Source organism: Varroa destructor, unplaced genomic scaffold, assembly GCF_002443255.2.
Source record: "Varroa destructor unplaced genomic scaffold, Vdes_3.0 BEIS01000001.1, whole genome shotgun sequence".
Taxonomy (NCBI): domain Eukaryota; kingdom Metazoa; phylum Arthropoda; class Arachnida; order Mesostigmata; family Varroidae; genus Varroa; species Varroa destructor.
In genome coordinates, this window is record NW_019211454.1 from 70026469 (window position 1) to 70044632 (window position 18164).

Sequence of the window (18164 nt, forward strand, 5' to 3'; positions counted from 1 at the left end):
AGCACGGAGCGTACGTACGTACTTGTTCAGATCACTAAATGTCTCAAAAGAGGGACAGTATGGGCTGGGTGGCTAATGCACATCTTTTTAAGTGGGTTTCCATTGTAACCGTTGGCACACGCCCATTGCTGGCTTAAATTTCAGCGCCGGCAAACACTATGCCATATGGGCATCGTGCTGTTTAGTCTTACATAATCTAAGTATTACATAAATCCGGCAAGGCCCATCCGCGTTCTGGTCAAGGAAAATCCTTGATATTCTATCGAAGACGCGAGTCTGAGGTCCTGTTTATATAGAACAAATAGTTCAAAGTACCAGAAACTCGTGAGCTTCGTAGTTTTTTAGCTCTTCATAAAATGGAAAACTAAATTTCGAACAATTAGCCCCCTTTTTGTGTGGAAGGGTTTGCTAGCAGGTCAACGACTAGCACCCGGCCCAGTGGAAAAAGGAAGTTGCCACACTTCCAATATTTTTAGCGCGGAATTTTTATAAAAATATAATTCATAACGAGTACCCAACGAAAACACATCTGGTCAGCTTAGCTATTAGTAAACCCCTCTCTCTATACATCACCTTCATTGGATTCTGGTTTTGAATTTACTGAGTGCACGAACCAAAGATTAGATTTAAAAAGAAAAAATTCATTAAATATGCGCGAAGATTGAGCAAGCTTGCACTTTCTATATTGATATAGTTGTACCAGAAACGGATTGATAGCTGATACAAATAGAAGCTAGATTATATCCAAGCTCCTCAAAACACAATTATAATTGTTAAGGCATTCGTTTTAATAAGGGTCTGTCCTAAATTTCTGTTTTGACCGCGATACGACCCGAGAATCCTTTATTTAGGCAGGCTTTATGCGAAAAGTCGTGGTGTAGTACCGTATCGAACGAAAGGACCTACGTGACTGTGTTTTGTCCGTAACACACACCTGTATAAAATACTTTACGCAAAAGAAATTTGTATTTTATTACATTTTTAAGTGTGTTGTATAAATGACACTGGGATTTAGGAAGCCATATATAGCAACGAATAAAAGAAGAAGTATAAAGCAATTCTAGCTTTTGCTATCACTCACCGCACACAATGGAATTGTAATGGGGCCAATGTTTACTTTGTACTTCTATAAATTCACACCCGAATCCTGCCATTCTCTACTAGACATCATGAACTAGCTTGCAAAAGCGTAGCTCGTATCTTTTAGAACGGATAATACCATTAACGGTCGGCTTCATGCTACGCACTTAATTAATTTGGCCTCGGTAAGCACAACAAGTTTCCGGCAATGGCGGTTTCTTTGTGATACTGTGAATTCGGCTTTCCAAGCTCGATCATAATGAACGTATACTTTTGGTTTCGAGACCGCAAACATCACGTAATTGCGGACGGATGCAATAATATATGACGGCAATAGTCAGTTTTTCTTAATTGGAAACTAGGCCAGATTCTGATCGACCACCTTGATCGTTCACAATAACGCAGTTCGAAACATTTTCTCTCTTTATTTTTGTTCGATAGCTACGAGAAAGGACCTAGCTCAAGGAGCTTTCGTAGAACGGCCTACGGGTTACTCGGCCCTCTAAACGATCCTCATTATTAGTAAAGACCTTGTTTGATGATGGTCTCTCTTGCACTTTATTTTGCTGCGTCTTTAGACAGTGAACAAGCTCGGGCAAGCGCTTAAGGCAAACGCTCGTTCTATAAGCCTTTAAGTAAACACCATCTATCCGTTATGACTTGTCAATTTGAATCCACGCTTTGGTGTACAAAATTAGTTATACACTATTAGAAGCTGTTCTTCTCTATATTGAGAAAGCTAAACTTTTCACGGCCAACCTGTTAACATTTCAGGCCTCTCGAAATAAAGCTCACAACCTTTTTATCGTAGGAGCTGGGTTAAACCCACTTTTACCCACTTACAGCAGCTAGTTAGAAATCGATATTGAACCGATAATAACGCCCTCAGGTGCCAGCAAACTCGAAAGCAGCTTGAATAATTCTTATGGTTTTCCTGCAAGTTTGATTTAACGAAAGACCATGTGTGCGTGAAATACTTAGATCAGCTATGTAAACCCTTATTAGCCCTTTACACGTGGTGTTAACTATTATGAGGAAAAAACCGATGACATTTCCAGTCAGCTTAAAATTTTCTTTTTCCCGTATTTTAAACTTGAACGATTAACTGATTCGGTTACAAGCGAAGTATACAATTACGAATAGAAGTAGGAACTTCAAAAAGTATTTTAAAAGCGCAAATTAAGGGGTTAGGCTAGCTGACAGAAGTACCAGGTTCTTGAGAAGTTATGCGATTTTACGATAAAACTAGTAACATGTAACAATTTCTATGGTAACCTACTATGGGTATTTCTTTGTCTGTAATATATATTTACTAAGTAGCACAAAAACTTGTTTAAAGAAATTGATTTTCTTTTCTTACAGTCAACCCGTTACTGGTAACATCAGATGTCTAGTCATCTCAAACGGCCTGCTATAACACGAGTAGTCATGTCGAGTTCTAGGTTGAAATTTACATACAATGCTGGTTTCCTGCCATTGTTTTGCAGAACGACTGTTTGCTCCGAGGTACCCTCCTCTTTCTCTTTTGAAGGGGCAGAGCTTACAAAGGGTTGGGATATACGGATGAGGGCCTTCAGAGCAGACGACGCGGATGGCCCGATGCAGACAGCGGAGTTCCACGGAGTCCTATCAGCTCTGTATTACCCAGCCAGCACATTTTTCATCGCCGTTCACTCGTTCCTGCAGCGCCAATAATTCCGAATGAATTTCAGATTAAAAGCACGACGCGCTTTTGTTCGGAGCGAAAGAAAACAGCGCTCGCAGTTTAGAGAAAGGGCCCAATGGTGAAGGGATATGCACGTACATACTTTAATTAGCGAAAAATACAGCAAAATACACCATATGTATATATGGTGTCTTTTAATATGTAACCACGCCAAGGTATATATGAAATTCCCAATAGCAAGATGCAACTGGAAAACTACTTTATTTGATTGGAGATATTGAAAAAAATCATTTTCGGAGTAACTGCTTATCTCAGTAGACCCTGCCAGTGAGGTTAATCGCTATGACAATTATCGGCACTGTGCAAGCTAAATGCCTCCTTAAGTGGAGCCCGTTTTTCGCACACCTGAAATAGTACGGGCAGTGTACTTAGGCGTAGTATTTATAGTGGGGAAGCCTAGGGTTTTGGTAGGAGCGAGAGTGTGCCTTGCGGGTCTGGGTGGGGGTGTCGAGGCAGACAAGATGGCGACCGACCTCACCCAAAAGTACACATCCAAAACACAACAGCAGCTCGTATAGGAGCAATCCAACTACATAGCGCTTCGCACTGGTTTGCTAAGAGCCCGACGCTTGGTCCTTAGAATATCAACATTGCCCAGACCCCAGACAGCAAGTCTCCACGAGTTCTGCTCAAGTCGCGCGTAACCCTTTACGTTGCATTGCGTATAATAGACCGCTAAAACCCTGATGCTTTATTACTGCATTGCATCCTTAAGGACCCTTAACAAGTTCAACTCTCAACGGACAAGCTCAATGTTGCACAATAAGACTGTTTCTCGTGTGATCCAGAAATCAAACATTCACTTATTGAGGGTACATTGAAAGAGCTGACGTAGCAATTCCAAAATGGACTACGGGACATGACCCTAGGTGTGCAATTGTGTAGTACTATCAATGTATCGATTAGTCGTTCTGAAGCTCTGGCTTTTTGAAGCAGTCGCAGCAACATCAGCCAGGCCGCATAGTGTGCGGAAGGCAGTGCTTAGAATTAGAAGATCGTTATTAAAGGTCTGACGGACTCGTCAGCCAATATTTATTTTAATGTGTGCATCATTCTGCCAACTGTAGCATCAACCTGTATAATTGGCAAGGTGTGATTATTTAGAAGGAGGTCATCGACCCGTGAGTTATCCAGCAGTGTCGCTTGCCTTTTTAGGTGAGACGTGTCCTACTAAGGCCATGTCAATCACAAGCGTTGTACGTCGGACGGCGCGTTTACTTAAGGAGGTAGCTAAAGATGACGAGCCTCCATGCGATGAAGGTAGGCACAATTCTACAGCAATAACACTTGGGGTACCGAACAAACAAATTGTTTGCGTTTGCTTCCTTTAGCCATTCTCAACAAACATACACAGCGAAGTTTTTTTTATAAACATATTCTATATTATATCAGCGAAGGGCAATTTACGGTTAGAAAAAATCGACCATATGTATGCAGCTATTTTTGAGCGCCGGTGCTCTTCGTCTTTGAATTACTGCAAACACGTTTTTCAGTGGGAATTAGTTATTTGTCGTTGTTCGCTCTATATCATTAGTTCAATGACAAAAACCACCTGATCAGTAAAAAAAAAAATTCGATCTGATCCTAACTATACATCTGAACAGCCTTGCAGGTCGAGAGTAGTTATGCTAGTATTAGATGGATAAGTGCTCTGGCATATTTTGAATCGTGTATTTCAATTAAGAGTTTATCGTGGTGATGTGAAAAAAACGTTCAATGTCGTATACTATATTATGATATTACAAAGCTGAAGCATTTTATACAAACAATTTAAATATAATTCCGTTCGTAATAAAATAAATAATTAAAGGATGAAGTATAGCAAGGACAATTATATCGTAAAAAGGCAGGCACTATATACAATAACGTGATTTAATAGCCCTATTATCGCTCTAGACCCAATAGCGAATAAATTAACACTATCCCATGTCCTTTGATTGGCCTGCCGTAGCAAAAAAAAAAACCTTGAAACTAATTGCTATTGGAAGCGACAAGATATGAGATCTTAGACAGGCTACTTTGATCCATTAACGGCATTCATAGATAACATTAATAACTCCTCAGTTATCGTGTGATTCAGAGCGCACTACATTAGATGGCAAAAGACACCTACGGTTGAGACTACGGTCGACAGTCATAAGACATGTCTTCGGCAATTAGTTATATATAATAACTAGTAACAACAAGATTGACGAGCAAAATAAAGCGTGTTCTAGTTTTTTTTTTTTTTTACAATAAGTAAAAACTTAGAACGGGTAAGTACTGCAGAATGTATCGTGGGACTACTACCGTTTAAGCGCTTGGAAATTACTGAAAGTTAGCATAGACGTTTCACTGTAGCGGGCTGAACCTACGAAGTGAAAATATAGCCTTGACACAGGCTCAGATACATGTACTAACCACACTTCAAGTTTCGAATAAACTATTCTAAATGACGGCGACCTCTAGAAGGCTTTCCTTTGTTGCGTCGAAGCACAGCGCCCTCAACTATCGTTGCATTACCCGTTAAAATTATAAAATAATTTGGATTCAATGTAACATTACGCTAAATATTACCATATATATATATATTTTGGCAAGGCTGTTACAACTATCATTTTGAGTTTCAGCGCAACTAGTGTGTTTAATAGTTACTTATGAGTAGATCAGGCAACTGATTAAAACTTGTAGATCTTATTCTTATTGAACTGAAGATGGTCTCGTTCGAGCCGATAAATTGCTTTAGTCTGATAGTATTTGTCGGTATCACTTCAGTACGTGGAGGATGTGCACTTTTTACATGATGACAGGCAGTGCAGTCATCGCGTAAAGGACCAAGAGTTATCGAGGCGAGCAGGTGGGCACTATGCTACACCTGTATTTGTTTTCTGAGACTGGATAACCTATCATCGTAGTCGAATTGACTCCAACCATTGTGTAAGACGTTTCGTGCCGAAAAGTTCGAAGGAACCTTTCGACAGGCGGCAAAATACTTTCGTTCAAAGCAACACAACCTTATTTTTTTCATCAAAGTATTTCTACAATATCTTATGTAATAACTCATCCATAGACTTGTTAAGGATGTTATATCAGTTCGCCTGCACATGCAATACCTTAACTTCAGTAAAATTGAGCTTCAGAATAAGGTTTCAGTGATCTATCAATCAATCAATCAATCAATCTGTATGGCATATTCGTTCATTCTTACCTTATACACAAAGCTGGCTCAGTCAACTTATTTAATCTAAAAGTATACTTAAAGCTTTAGTTAATCCCAAATCACTCTGACTCGGCCAGAAAAAAATTCCTATAACTAGTGAATTTTAGGGAAGGAAAACCTGACCAGATAGAACAAAACTGAAAACAGAAAATAACACAAGCCTTTGGAAATTCATAGGAGATAAGTAGATCTTGTCTCGACTTTGTTCGGTATAAAGCCACTCATTTACAATGAAAATCCTGTAAAGATCTCCAACCGGAATGATTAAACTATAATTCACCCATTTCTTCTGTTTTCTCAAAACAAAAACTCCGGATAGGAACGGGAAAGATCGAGAATGGCCAAATCGCGATCGAACTCTCTCACTGACCAAGAAATCAATAGATCTGCCTCCATCTCCCATTTATTTGAAAGCTAGCCTATACTTTTGTAGCTCACACACTGTACGTGAAGATGTTTCAGTGCCACGTACTTCCAAGCATTTTTGTTCTTCATCTCAACGTAATCTTAAAAACAATATATATCTATAAAGTAAACGATTTAAGTGAGAAAAATGCTATTTAGTTAAAGCCGTTTTTCAGTTTTAGTATCGATGGCAACTTACCTATGGCTCCGATTTGCCGACAAGAGTAGAAAGCTTCATTATGCATGGTTTTAAATAAGACCGTATAAAACGTTTAAAATCGCGATGCCCACCGTGGTTACCAAGCATCCTTGTAGTTTGTTAAAATGCGTTGCTCACTAGGTTTTTATAAAGGGTCTTGTAATCAACTCTAATTAAAACTTAGTTAAATGACTGAAATTTATATACATGATGTTTGTGTGCCCAGTAGGCAACTTACTAGCGAGACTATACTGTCTCAAACATGGTATTCTTTAAGACATGTTGTCCGCTTTCAGCATGGTCGAGAATATACGTGTGCTGATCACTGTGAACTTCCCAGTGACAACAAAGACACTATGCTAGCAAATCGCTATGCAGATAGTTTATGCATATATGTAGAGGCTCACCTGCTTCGTCTTTTGCTGTGGTGGGTTTGTTTGACGTGGGTCCGTGTTTCTAAAGCCGTTTACTGTTTTGCTATTTTCTTAACAACTTTTCAGACGTCCGGACGTTTGCAGACCATATTGGCATACGTTTGCCCGCTGAAGAGGATCTTCTTTGGATCGCCCGATGCGCTCTTACGGCAGCCGTACCACCTCCGTGGCTGCCTGTGGAAGACACGACTGCTGATCCGGGTGAGAACATACGAACGGCTTTTTCATATCCTTAAGCAAACTTTTCCGATACGTTAAGCCGTACGTTGACTTTACAGTGTGACCGACTGAATTTACTGACTTCCTTCGCGTGGAAATACTTGCGATTTTAGCGTGCATCTGTCCGTTTGCTACTATTATAGAAAGCGCAACCAGAGGTAAATTCTCGGGGGGTCCTAGAGCATTAATGAGTTTCTTTCTGTATACCCATCCATTTACTACGCGCCGCCATGGTCACTGAAATGAAGAATAAGCACTTGCATTTTTCTTTTTCAAGCTAAATACAGAAAGTACTGTTTGGTTAAATGTGTGTTCGAGGACTTTGAACTGACGAGGCTGTCCTTTAAGTTCTTCGTAGCTTATGCCTGCTTGTTTTTAAACGCTTTCATTTTTCACTGTTATAATTGCTTTACGAGTGCAGTTAGCTGAAGCTGCTGAAAACCAAGAAATAATTAAGGCGCCGCTTGATGATACCACCGTCTGGCCTGCCTATGCATATGACATAGTAAATATGTCCCCGTTCTACGTATCCAGCAGGCTTTCTTTCGTTATCGCTTTATCCTTAGAGTGGATCTATTCGATAGCATTCAGAAGTCGGGCGTCTTACTCTTAGATTAAGGTAACTCTGTGCATAAGCACACTGTCTATCTGGCAGCATGACCTAAGCATGGCCTTAGTCTGTTCCATCACATTGAATCGATGCTGTCACAATGTACCACACTCTGTTGTATTTAGCAATGTCCCTGAAACAGAGCGATCCTCCATACAGGTATTAATTCTTTAAACCCATGTCAGTTTATAAAAATTTCATTGACTAGTGAGTACCCTGTGATTTGGTGTTCATCTTGGCAGCCGCTCATAGACTAAACACTCGCTTTACAGCTGAACGTTTTAGACTGGTGTTTCAGGTGCTTCGCACTGCACCCAGATTACAAAGTTCACGCAAACAAAAAATGGCGGAACGTAGATCTTATTTTTTTTATAGTAAAAAAGAATCTGAAACTAATTTTGGGGTTAGGAAGTGTAATTCTAACGAAAATTTAGGTTTGTGTTTGCTTATTCAACTATGAAGTTGTGATCTATTTTTTATTGCCTTCGAAACATTTATGTTTGGCGTGTGCCTTTCTTTACTTTAAAAGAGATTTTTGTTTACCTATAGACGACGTAAGTTTTGCTTATCGTAATGTCGGCACCTACTCAATAGATATTTTCGAAAAAATATATATATATACGTCACGTGTAAGCCTATAAGTCATACGTCAGATAAGTTTACTCATCTGTTGTTCTTAACCGGACAATTTGCTTAACTCAGGTTCAATCTACTGGCATTGCCACGCAAAATTTTCAACATGATTTCAGCTCGAGTATACTACTACAATACGGTAACTGCGGAATCATGCTGGGAGCACCCGTTGGATGCTTACTACAAGATGTTCGTAAAACAGGAGAGATTCAAAATGGTGACGAAAGCTACAAGTCAGCGTCAGCAAAGGAATTCTGAGGACAGCGGTACTTCTCTGGTACGAGCGTTTTTTGTCCTTAAATTCAAATTAACGTTTTCTACGAAAGATATTATGGCTCCAAATTAACTTATCTACTTTATTTGTTGTATTATTGCATTATATTGCTACTGGTTATATAGAACATGGGGAATAAGTTGATCCACCTAAAGTGCGGACTATTTTCCCTGCAGTGAATATATCAGCAAGCATTAAGGTGGCTAGAAAACGCAAAAATTTATGTGAAATTAAATAAATTAGTTATAGTAAGACAACCAGACTGATATTCGCTTTAATTACAATTTTTTTAAACGTATTAATGTAGATGTCGTCTTTGGACGACGTCCCTCCACTTTCTGCGGCGATGTCCGCTAAGGAATCTGATAGCGTCTTCCATATGTCCCTACGACGACGCACAGCTTCACAACGAAGCCGAAGTCGCTCATGTCCTTCAGGTCTAAACCGTAAATCGCCAGGTGGACTTGGCGGACATAGTCCGGTCTGTGAAACTAATCAAGATGACGGCTCCAAACGAACGGGTGCTACTAGCGAAATCGCTTCGGAGAATCAGACGTCAACAGTCAAAATCAGGGAGGAAGCCTGTGTCATCAAGGTATTTCACATTCATTTATGGTTGCTTCTGTTTAGTACGAGCAATAACCATGCCTGTACTAGTTACATAAATCGATATGCAGCATTAACAGTTTACTTTAGGAACGTCATTGTAACACTTCAAATATGACCCATAACATTACAGGAGTTAACCTTGCAGAAGAAGCACTTGATGGCCGAGCTGAACAAGCTTAAAAATGAGGTCCGTAAATACCAGTTTATACGCGAGCGGATTAAGTTTTCACCGCAAAGCGAACTACCACTGGGAACAAAGGGCCTCAGTTCGCTCGGCTTTTCTACGCCGTTGCGGGCGCATAGTGCCTCTCAGACAGATGTCTCCATGGGAGGCATGGCCGTTCCTACCCAACCATCGCCACCGAAGGCACAGCCACGTGCCAACATCGGCAATAGAAAAACTTTCCTCTCATCAGCCACTACCACCTGGTAAATACGTGACAGATACAACATACACACACTAACAGACGCGAAAGTTATCATTTTGTTCCGGACACTAGTAATAACTTATTGAAATTAAGCGGGTTGTCCTTATGCTCCTCTCACTGCACTGACGGTTGTTAAGTACTTGTTTCGTTATAATCGTTTTCCTAAACCGTGTTACCTACAGAAGAAGGTCACGAAGTAAATACGAGCATCAGAACTTTAGCTTCTGACGTTCGTCCATAATGACGAGCGAACCATCATAGTTGTTAGCGTATTTCATGTAAGTTGAGATAATAAGAGATACTAAATTTTAATAGCATAAACGGCATTCGCATCAGGATAGAATAGTCATTAGATGAAACATTATTTGTACTCTATGTTACATAGTTTTTTTTTTTTTTTTTTTTATGTATATATAATAGGCTGTTACAAACACATCCGACGGACCTTGAAATTTAATAAATTTTAATCTGGCCAGGCTTAAAATATTGTTTAGATGTAAAATATTGTATATGTGTTAGAGATACTCTTTTTTTGTTTTTTGCACACTTGTCCTATCGCTTTGCCAGCCAGTATCTGAACAATCATACAGCTACTATTTACACTTTTATATGTATATGGCCCTATATATGGCTTCTAGAAGTAAATCAATACTGGCCTGCACTTACACACTGGTCGCTTTTTAGAGCATGGAAAGCCTTGTAATCTTCTGTACTTAGATCGAGAGAATAAGCTGGCTGACGTGGGTCTGGCGCACTCCCTATTGCCATGCGAACGATCCACAAGTCTCCTAAGAAACTCGAAATAGCTGGAAAATTCATTGTTTTATTTATTATTTCTTATTTATTATTGTCAGCGAGTACCCTATAGTAGGGGATGTCATTGCCAATAATTTTCTAGTCCTACCCTATTCGACACTGCGATTAAACTTGATTTTTCTTCAGAGCGACGGCATTTTCTCGCCAGGTACCCTTCGACTCGCGATTGAGACTGAGCTATACCTCGCCCGTGGCAACCATATGCTTTAGGTTGATACTTCGTTGCTTAGAGTTATATAAATTGGACGCGGAATACACCATCTATTTCAACTGGCCTAGAGTTAATTCACGCGGAACCTATTTTTTACTGGTATTTGGTGACCATGCTGTAACGTGTTACATGTAAAACACCAATTTTTGGCCGACGGGACCCTTAGACCGCCTTCTTTCGCTTTCCTAAAATGCCTTTTTGATTATAACAATTTTGAGTGTGGTCTTGTCCTTTGGGTGCCTACACCTGGTCAGCTGCCAAATAATCTTCAACATTTAAATTTCGTCCTTGAAGCGATTGTGCGATTCACATTTAAGGCCCCCTTGTCTAATATCTTTGTCGGCCTTTGATGAAATTTCGTAACGCTGTGACCTTCGACGAACAAAAACTTCGCCACTAAGCGCTGGCGTTCGAAACTAAAAGATGTATTTCCTTTTGAACTCATTTCTTCTGGACTAAACTCAACGGGTTTTTCACTCACCAGTTTCCAGAACACTGGAATATTTACCAGTCAAAGTTTGTCTGCTAGTTACGTGCAATTTAAAGGATATTCAGTTTTAAAATCCGCCGGATTCGCTTGTAACAAACAGCTTAATATATACATACATGTGTTTAGCCGTAGTATTACTAGCACACTTCTGAAAGCATGATTCCCTATTCTCACTATAAGACGATAATTTTCGTTGTCTTCTACAACTAATTTAACCGTCTTTGTTATCACCTTTTTATCGTTGCCCTATGCTTTCATTACTTTGCAATCGCACCAAAGTAGTTCTCCACTTTTGGCTTATTCGACTTTGCCTACGACAAAGCAGGAACATGAAGCCAGAGTATCTCACGACGATCTACTTCGAATCAGCGAGAGAGTCGACCAACTTAGACAACGACATCATGAAATCGCTTTGAAAGCGGTTCAAGAACTTATTGAGGATCCACCAATCGCTGCGTTAGTATACACGATTTAGTTGAATCTCATATTCGTTTCTTATCTTATATAGAAGTAGCATCGGTGGCTGAAGTCAAATTTGAGGCAGACTTATTAAGTTAAAGAATAAAGGTTTGAATTAGAATAGAACACAGCTCACACGATTCAAAATATGCCTGCGAGCAATACTTTAATTCTACTCGCCTCACATAGGCATGATACTATGATGAGCCTTCTCGCTGGTATTGACAGCGCCGCCTCTCACGTCACGAGATTCACTTTTGACTCAAAGACCCAGATACTGAAAGAGTCCATTTCGTCTATATATATATATATATATTCCGACGATCGCCTCGTATTTTTTTGATATCGTAATTAACACATACAGCGTCGAGAGGATACCTATAGTTCGAAATCGTACACAGTTTTAGACCAAACTATACACTGCATCAGAACATGTATCGGAACGACACTTGCGATAAATATTTCTTGCAAAAAATAGATAAATGTTTACGAAAATCTACCGTGTCGGAGCGTTGCCTTCTGCGAGCTTGATCTTACTGAAAACTTTCAAAATATTAGTACAGGTATCCGTGGTGTTCTCCTGAAAGCAAATAACAAATAGGCAAAATGGACGAAATTGAAGGTGGATTCGTTCCTTCTGAAATGACATTTGATTTTTCGTTGTGTCTATTTATTCCATTGCAGCGAGTTGCTTCAAAGTAGTCACAATATGCCGCCTCTGCCAAGCTACCCAATTCAGACAAGCAACCCACTGCCCGAGCCCCCGCGAGACTTTCGGTCGTCAGCGAATCATCACGGGGCACCGCCACCACTCGTTCCACCCCATATGTCAAACGTGTCCAATGTTCATCCCGTAGGCCCCATTGGGTCGCTACCCGCCTCTTTAAGTGAAGGTCCATCGAGAGTCGTGGCTCCGTCTGGAGCTGGCCCTCAACAAATGACTTCACAGGAAGAGTGGGTTCGGCGCCTAGTTAAACTTCGCTGTGGAATCAATGAATGTAAGCTTAAGCAGCTTGCAATTAAGTAATAAATATCAGCAATGCTCGGCTTGACGACGTCGAATTTCACGAGTAGCCACATCGTTTATGATGTATGACGTCTATGACGTACCGAATCGACCTTATAGATCGCGTGAAATCTTTCGTATCACATCTGCGAACAATGGCGCGTCAGAAACTCACTGGAATCGAAAAACTGACGAGATATTTGAAAGATTTGAAGCGAGGGTGAAGGCGAAGGATCAATGCCATTGAAGGTTTACTAGTGGCCCGTAATGTATTATTAGGCTGTCTGTCAGTTGAATCTTAATGAATGAATATTGCAGTACATAGAAGATATATACCGCTCCATTTTCCCTTGTGCGTAGAAGACGTCGAAGGCGAGAGAAGTGAAAATCAGGATTGTGTCAATATCGATCGAACAAATTTTGCTAGTTGTTGAGCATTGTTAGGTGTGATTTGCCTGAAGATGAAAGGGAACTTGTATGTTCACGTGACGCTGATGATGAAAGCAGACATCATCGTTCTGATTGCAATAACTGTACAACACTATTCAGATTGACTTAATAATGTAAAATTGCTTGATTTACCACTTTACGAAGGAATTTTTCCGTCCCTGCGTTTAGTTGGTGTTTTACCATGGCCTAAAATGGGTGCTGACCGCTCACATAAGCGGACTATCAGAAAGATCCGTTTTTTTGTTGTTTCCCCGTGGGCAGGCACACGCGTTAAGATCACTAAAGCCTATTACAAGTGCAAGTTAACGCACTGGATTTTCTAGCCGTTGGGTTAAACTGTGTACCCTATGTAACCGTTGTGCTGATCAGAAGGGCAAGTCGTGGTCTGTCGGACCCAGGTAACTCTTAAATAGATATAATACTTGTGTCACACGCGCCAACGTACGAACTACCATACCGAACTAATGTTAAAGGGCGATTAACGTTTGCTTAATAAATGCAACAACAACAAGGACTAGGACACAGTGCATGAAGCTAATTCAGCTAATCAACCAAAGAGGTTTAAGCGTGGTAAAAAGTGCGAGTCCGCGAAACTTGTTCAATCGGGAATAGGCCAACATTGCAAAAACAATCTATACGGGGAAAGATATATGCTGCTTTGCAATATGCATATATATATATATATATATATATAGATTATATACGTTCATAATTCTGAAAAGCTTAATAGTGAGACATATATAAATACCGCTATCTGCATATACTTAGGCAAATATTCGGGTAAATTGATATGCAAGTAAACGTAACTAAAGAAGTACCGTTTATCGATATGAAGTGGCTACTAAGAGAGCTATTATTTCTCTTGATTTAGCAAAAAAATAACAAATCGTTTGCCTGTGGACCCGCTAAAGACGCAATGTGGACTTCCATTTCAATGAATCACTCATGTATCAATAATAGGAACAGAGTCATACAAATGAAGAGCAATCACTGTTTCCCTCAAGATTCTTACTAGAAAACTCACACTTGTTATTATGAACGCCGTTAAATATATTAAAGTCTATTGTAAACATTACATATTCTCATTGAGCTAACAACTGATACGACGCAGCTCTACAACTCGTACCTCCGATAAATTTAATGTACAGGGCGGACCTTTATTTTTGTTTTTGTTTTCGTTATTATCTAATGGCTAGCGCTTAGCCAAACGAAGAAGCAATAATACATTAACGACTTAATGTCGCCTTTCCATTGAATTTTCAACAAATAGGTAAGTTCCATTGCATAATTTCATGCACTTCTGTAGTCTTGCGCAGGTGCACAAGATAGAATGTTCAAATGGTTATCAATTATTTTTAAGATCAGGTCATGATAAATAAGACAATTCCCTGGACAACTTAACCTTCCTAGTAACTAAAGAAAACACTGACAAGTTACAAGGCGATCTTAATAAGTTGCTCAACGACATCGGAGACGACTATCATACATGTGGCACATATACATATATAAAGCTTCCACAGAACGTACGATTTTTTCATATATCTAGAAGATAGGTTCTAATATTTCCTCTAAAATTGGTTCGAAATTGGTGTAGCTAAAGAGGGGTGTAGTAATTTAAATATTTCTCTAAAGAACTTGGTCTGCTAATTTAGTGGGAGGGGCAACGTAAGATCTCGTCAATATTTGGATCATTCTCCGCGCAGAAGTTCTGGAACCAAAAAGAAGCGCAGAAAGTTTACCTCAATTACCTTTCTAACTTGGTGTTAATTGCCCTAACTACATTGTAGCATTCATATCATCAACGAAATTTTCCCATAACGTGTGTGTATGTTCTTAATAGTGACATTCATTAGCGATGTTTTCGTCAGTTTCACTCGTTCCCAATACGTTTTACCGCTACTGAATTTCAAGGTTATCCCTTAAAGTTACTAACTAAGCTAACTGCTGGTCTACTCAGATAATCATAGAATTTTTACGAGGTTTCCTTTGTTTTTCATGGTTTGTTTGAGGTTGTATAATGGGATATTCCGGTGGAAGTTGCGACTAGTGAGGTGCAAATGGAGCGACTGTAGGAGCATTTTACGGTTAACGTTATTGACCCGGTTGTATCACTTTATTATCGCAGGAACCAGCGCTTGGCATAGGTACTTGAAGAAATGGCGCCAATGCTAGAGTCTTATCTGTACACTGATGTATGCATAGCTACGTGTGGGCGGGTGGCTGGGTGTATTAGACTGGGCATGTGCGATCTTATTTTATTTACTGCACTCCTCGAAAGTACAGATAATAATTATCCAAGCGCACTACTCGAATCAATTGTTACATATATGTAAATGATCAATGGTGTAGAAGCAATTTCCTTTATTATTATTATTATAATTTTGTATCCATCTAAGCTCTTTATATGTGTCCTGTTCGATACTTACTTAAGCTACTACTGTTTTCAGGATTGCAAGGATATACCGACTGCCAAACTTAACGGTCTCTAATTGTCACTGTCCTTCGAAATGCATTAATAATTTAGATTCAAATAAACATTGAGTAAAGGTACTTTGACATTTTTTTTCCAATTTCCACGGCCCTTTTGCTGGAAACATTGAGGATGTTTTTTTTTGCTGGATACAAGATTACGATGATATTTTCACTAGCAGTCTCTCACGAGTTTCTTCTACTGTATTAATATGTTCTCTTTCTACATTTTCGAAGATATCACTGGACTACTTCTCCCACACTAAGACCCAGTTGAAACGGTCGACTCCACCAATCTGAGGGGCATTGATGCCTTCATGCCTTTTGACGAAAAAGTTTACAAAGATCCTAATAAATTGACAATTATGAGAGAATAATTTAAATAACAATGTTATTAAACGCCTGGATACCGTATTTGTAGATTATATTGTCCGTGGACGCATCAAGGACTGTTCCCTCGTTTGACATGGCTTTTTTTCTTTTTCTTTTAAACGGATAGTAAAATGCATTTACTTATATCTAGGTGTGTCCTGAATGATGTAGCTTCCCTTTCCGACAATCCCCACAAGGTCCACTAAACGCGATAAGCTTCTGTCCTTTTACAGTCGACAAATACAAACGGCTACCACGTTAATGTTGTGAATACCATTCACCGGCAATTTGACTACAGTGAAATTGAATAGTAAGTTTGTAGTTGGCAATTAAATTCTGATTTGATGCCAACCTGTAAACTTTCAACTTTGCTAACCCATAAATATAATAAATGTCATTTTCCCATTGTAAAAATATATATATATATATATATATTGATAGAAAATAATGAGAGATAACGGCTGAGCAGAAATTTAATCTTAAAATGGTGGTCATACAATGTCTCTGATGCATTTCCGTAAAGCATATATACTTAGAAGTAATTATGAGCAACAATAATGATCCTAGATTCGATGAGATAATTCAATGAGCCTACAATAACGTATCTGTTTACCAAAAACGATTTTTTCATTTAAAACTATATAGAGTAGGTCACGTACAAGTACTTGATATGGAGTGCTAAGTTATAACGAATTAAACAATGAAATAAATTCACGGTCACCTATGATATACATGTGTTATTTCTATTCCATCGGTAATAGTTTCCAATACAATACATGTAATTGTCATTGTTGAGAATTGACCAGCTCTAGCTAACGTTGGCTTTGATGAATGGACGTCGTAAGGCCATATTAAATTTAAGAAAAATTTACGTCTACAATGAGCGACTTCTAAGTGTCCTAGGAACAACACACTGTCGTCCAGGTTCGAGCCAGGGCACAGACAAACAGGCTTCGTTTTGTGCTGGGAGCCAGCGGGCCGTTTGATGGAATGCCTAGGCGATATCAGACGTAAAACTCGAACCGTAAAGTCTTGTGGATGCTGTGGTGACTTTTCAGCCCTTGCGGTGGCCTGCGTCCCTAAAAGGCTGTTCTTATCAAGAGCAGTTTTCTACAGTGATGGAGGAAATGTTGCTGCTTCATTCCGTTTTTCGCGGTTGCCATCTAGTATTAAGAGCGACATGAGTTGCGCGTTCAAAATATTTTTAGACGTCCTTCTTGTAACTCGTCTACACGCTCAGACCTGGTGAGGTGCGGTCCCCTTGAGAAAATGGGATGAGGACGGAAAAAGCGAAGGAAGAAAGAAATCACCTGAAGCTCATTTGATGTCATGCAAATGACATAGAGGAACTTGCTACAATGTGAAATATCAGGTCGTTAGAGGCTTCATAAGGAGGAAAGAGATGTTTCCTAGAAGAGGGCGAAACGGTATTAACTTCGGCCAAACATGTAGGGACGCGCGGCTAAGAAATCAGACGCTCGCATCTCGTCGATGCTATACCTTTTTCTAGCGCCAGAAACTGCGAGGCACTTTTGGCTGAACGTTAGCCGAAAGGAAGTTTTTAAATTGAAAAGAACTTGTGAACCGTGCGAAATTAGATAATCTAAAGTGTATATGACTAGTGCCTGCACGTAATTATCAAAATGACGTATAGGAATCCTTTCGCGCGTCGAATATAATTTAAAACTTATTAAAATTCCGCACGCTTCTTTCAAAAGAACACTATAATAGTTCTTTGTCAAAGCGATGCGGGACAATACCCTGAATTTCCACCTAACGAGATTAGTGCATCTCGCAGTAGCTAATAGTCGTAAAATAATGGCATAGAAGTAACAAAAAATAGAAGTAAGCCTATAACTAGAGTATTCATCTAATAAAGCTTCATTTACTATCGAAAATAACAGTAGCTTTCGCTTTGGAAGTTGGCTGACGGTAGAGAAGCATTGCTATTATATGTGCCTAAGCGTCATTTTCTCATTTCTTACATAGAACAGAAAAACATTTTGCTCCTACGTCGGCTCATTTCTTGATGAAGCTCAGTTATAGTGTATTATGTGGGACCGTCTTTATTGACA

The 18164-nt window shown here is 39.5% G+C and overlaps 1 protein-coding gene across 4 annotated transcripts; it reads left to right on the forward strand.

Annotated features, from left to right (window-relative positions):
• Positions 1–2681: 2681 nt before the first annotated feature.
• On the forward strand, positions 2682–16816 carry Cep164 (centrosomal protein 164). 4 transcript variants are annotated; one of them, XM_022817605.2, is made up of 8 exons: positions 2685–3675; positions 3962–4066; positions 7110–7244; positions 8622–8782; positions 9087–9374; positions 9519–9817; positions 11613–11789; positions 12477–16816. In XM_022817605.2, exons 1-8 carry the CDS (start codon positions 3666–3668, stop codon positions 12817–12819), a joined length of 1518 nt encoding a protein of 505 aa, XP_022673340.1. In that variant the 5' UTR covers positions 2685–3665; the 3' UTR covers positions 12820–16816. The 4 variants fall into 4 exon arrangements, with proteins under 4 accessions (XP_022673343.1, XP_022673340.1, XP_022673341.1 ...); XM_022817606.2 differs by having other exon boundaries at positions 11616–11789; XM_022817608.2 differs by lacking the exon at positions 11613–11789 and having other exon boundaries at positions 2682–3675.
• The last annotated feature ends 1348 nt before the right edge of the window (positions 16817–18164 follow it).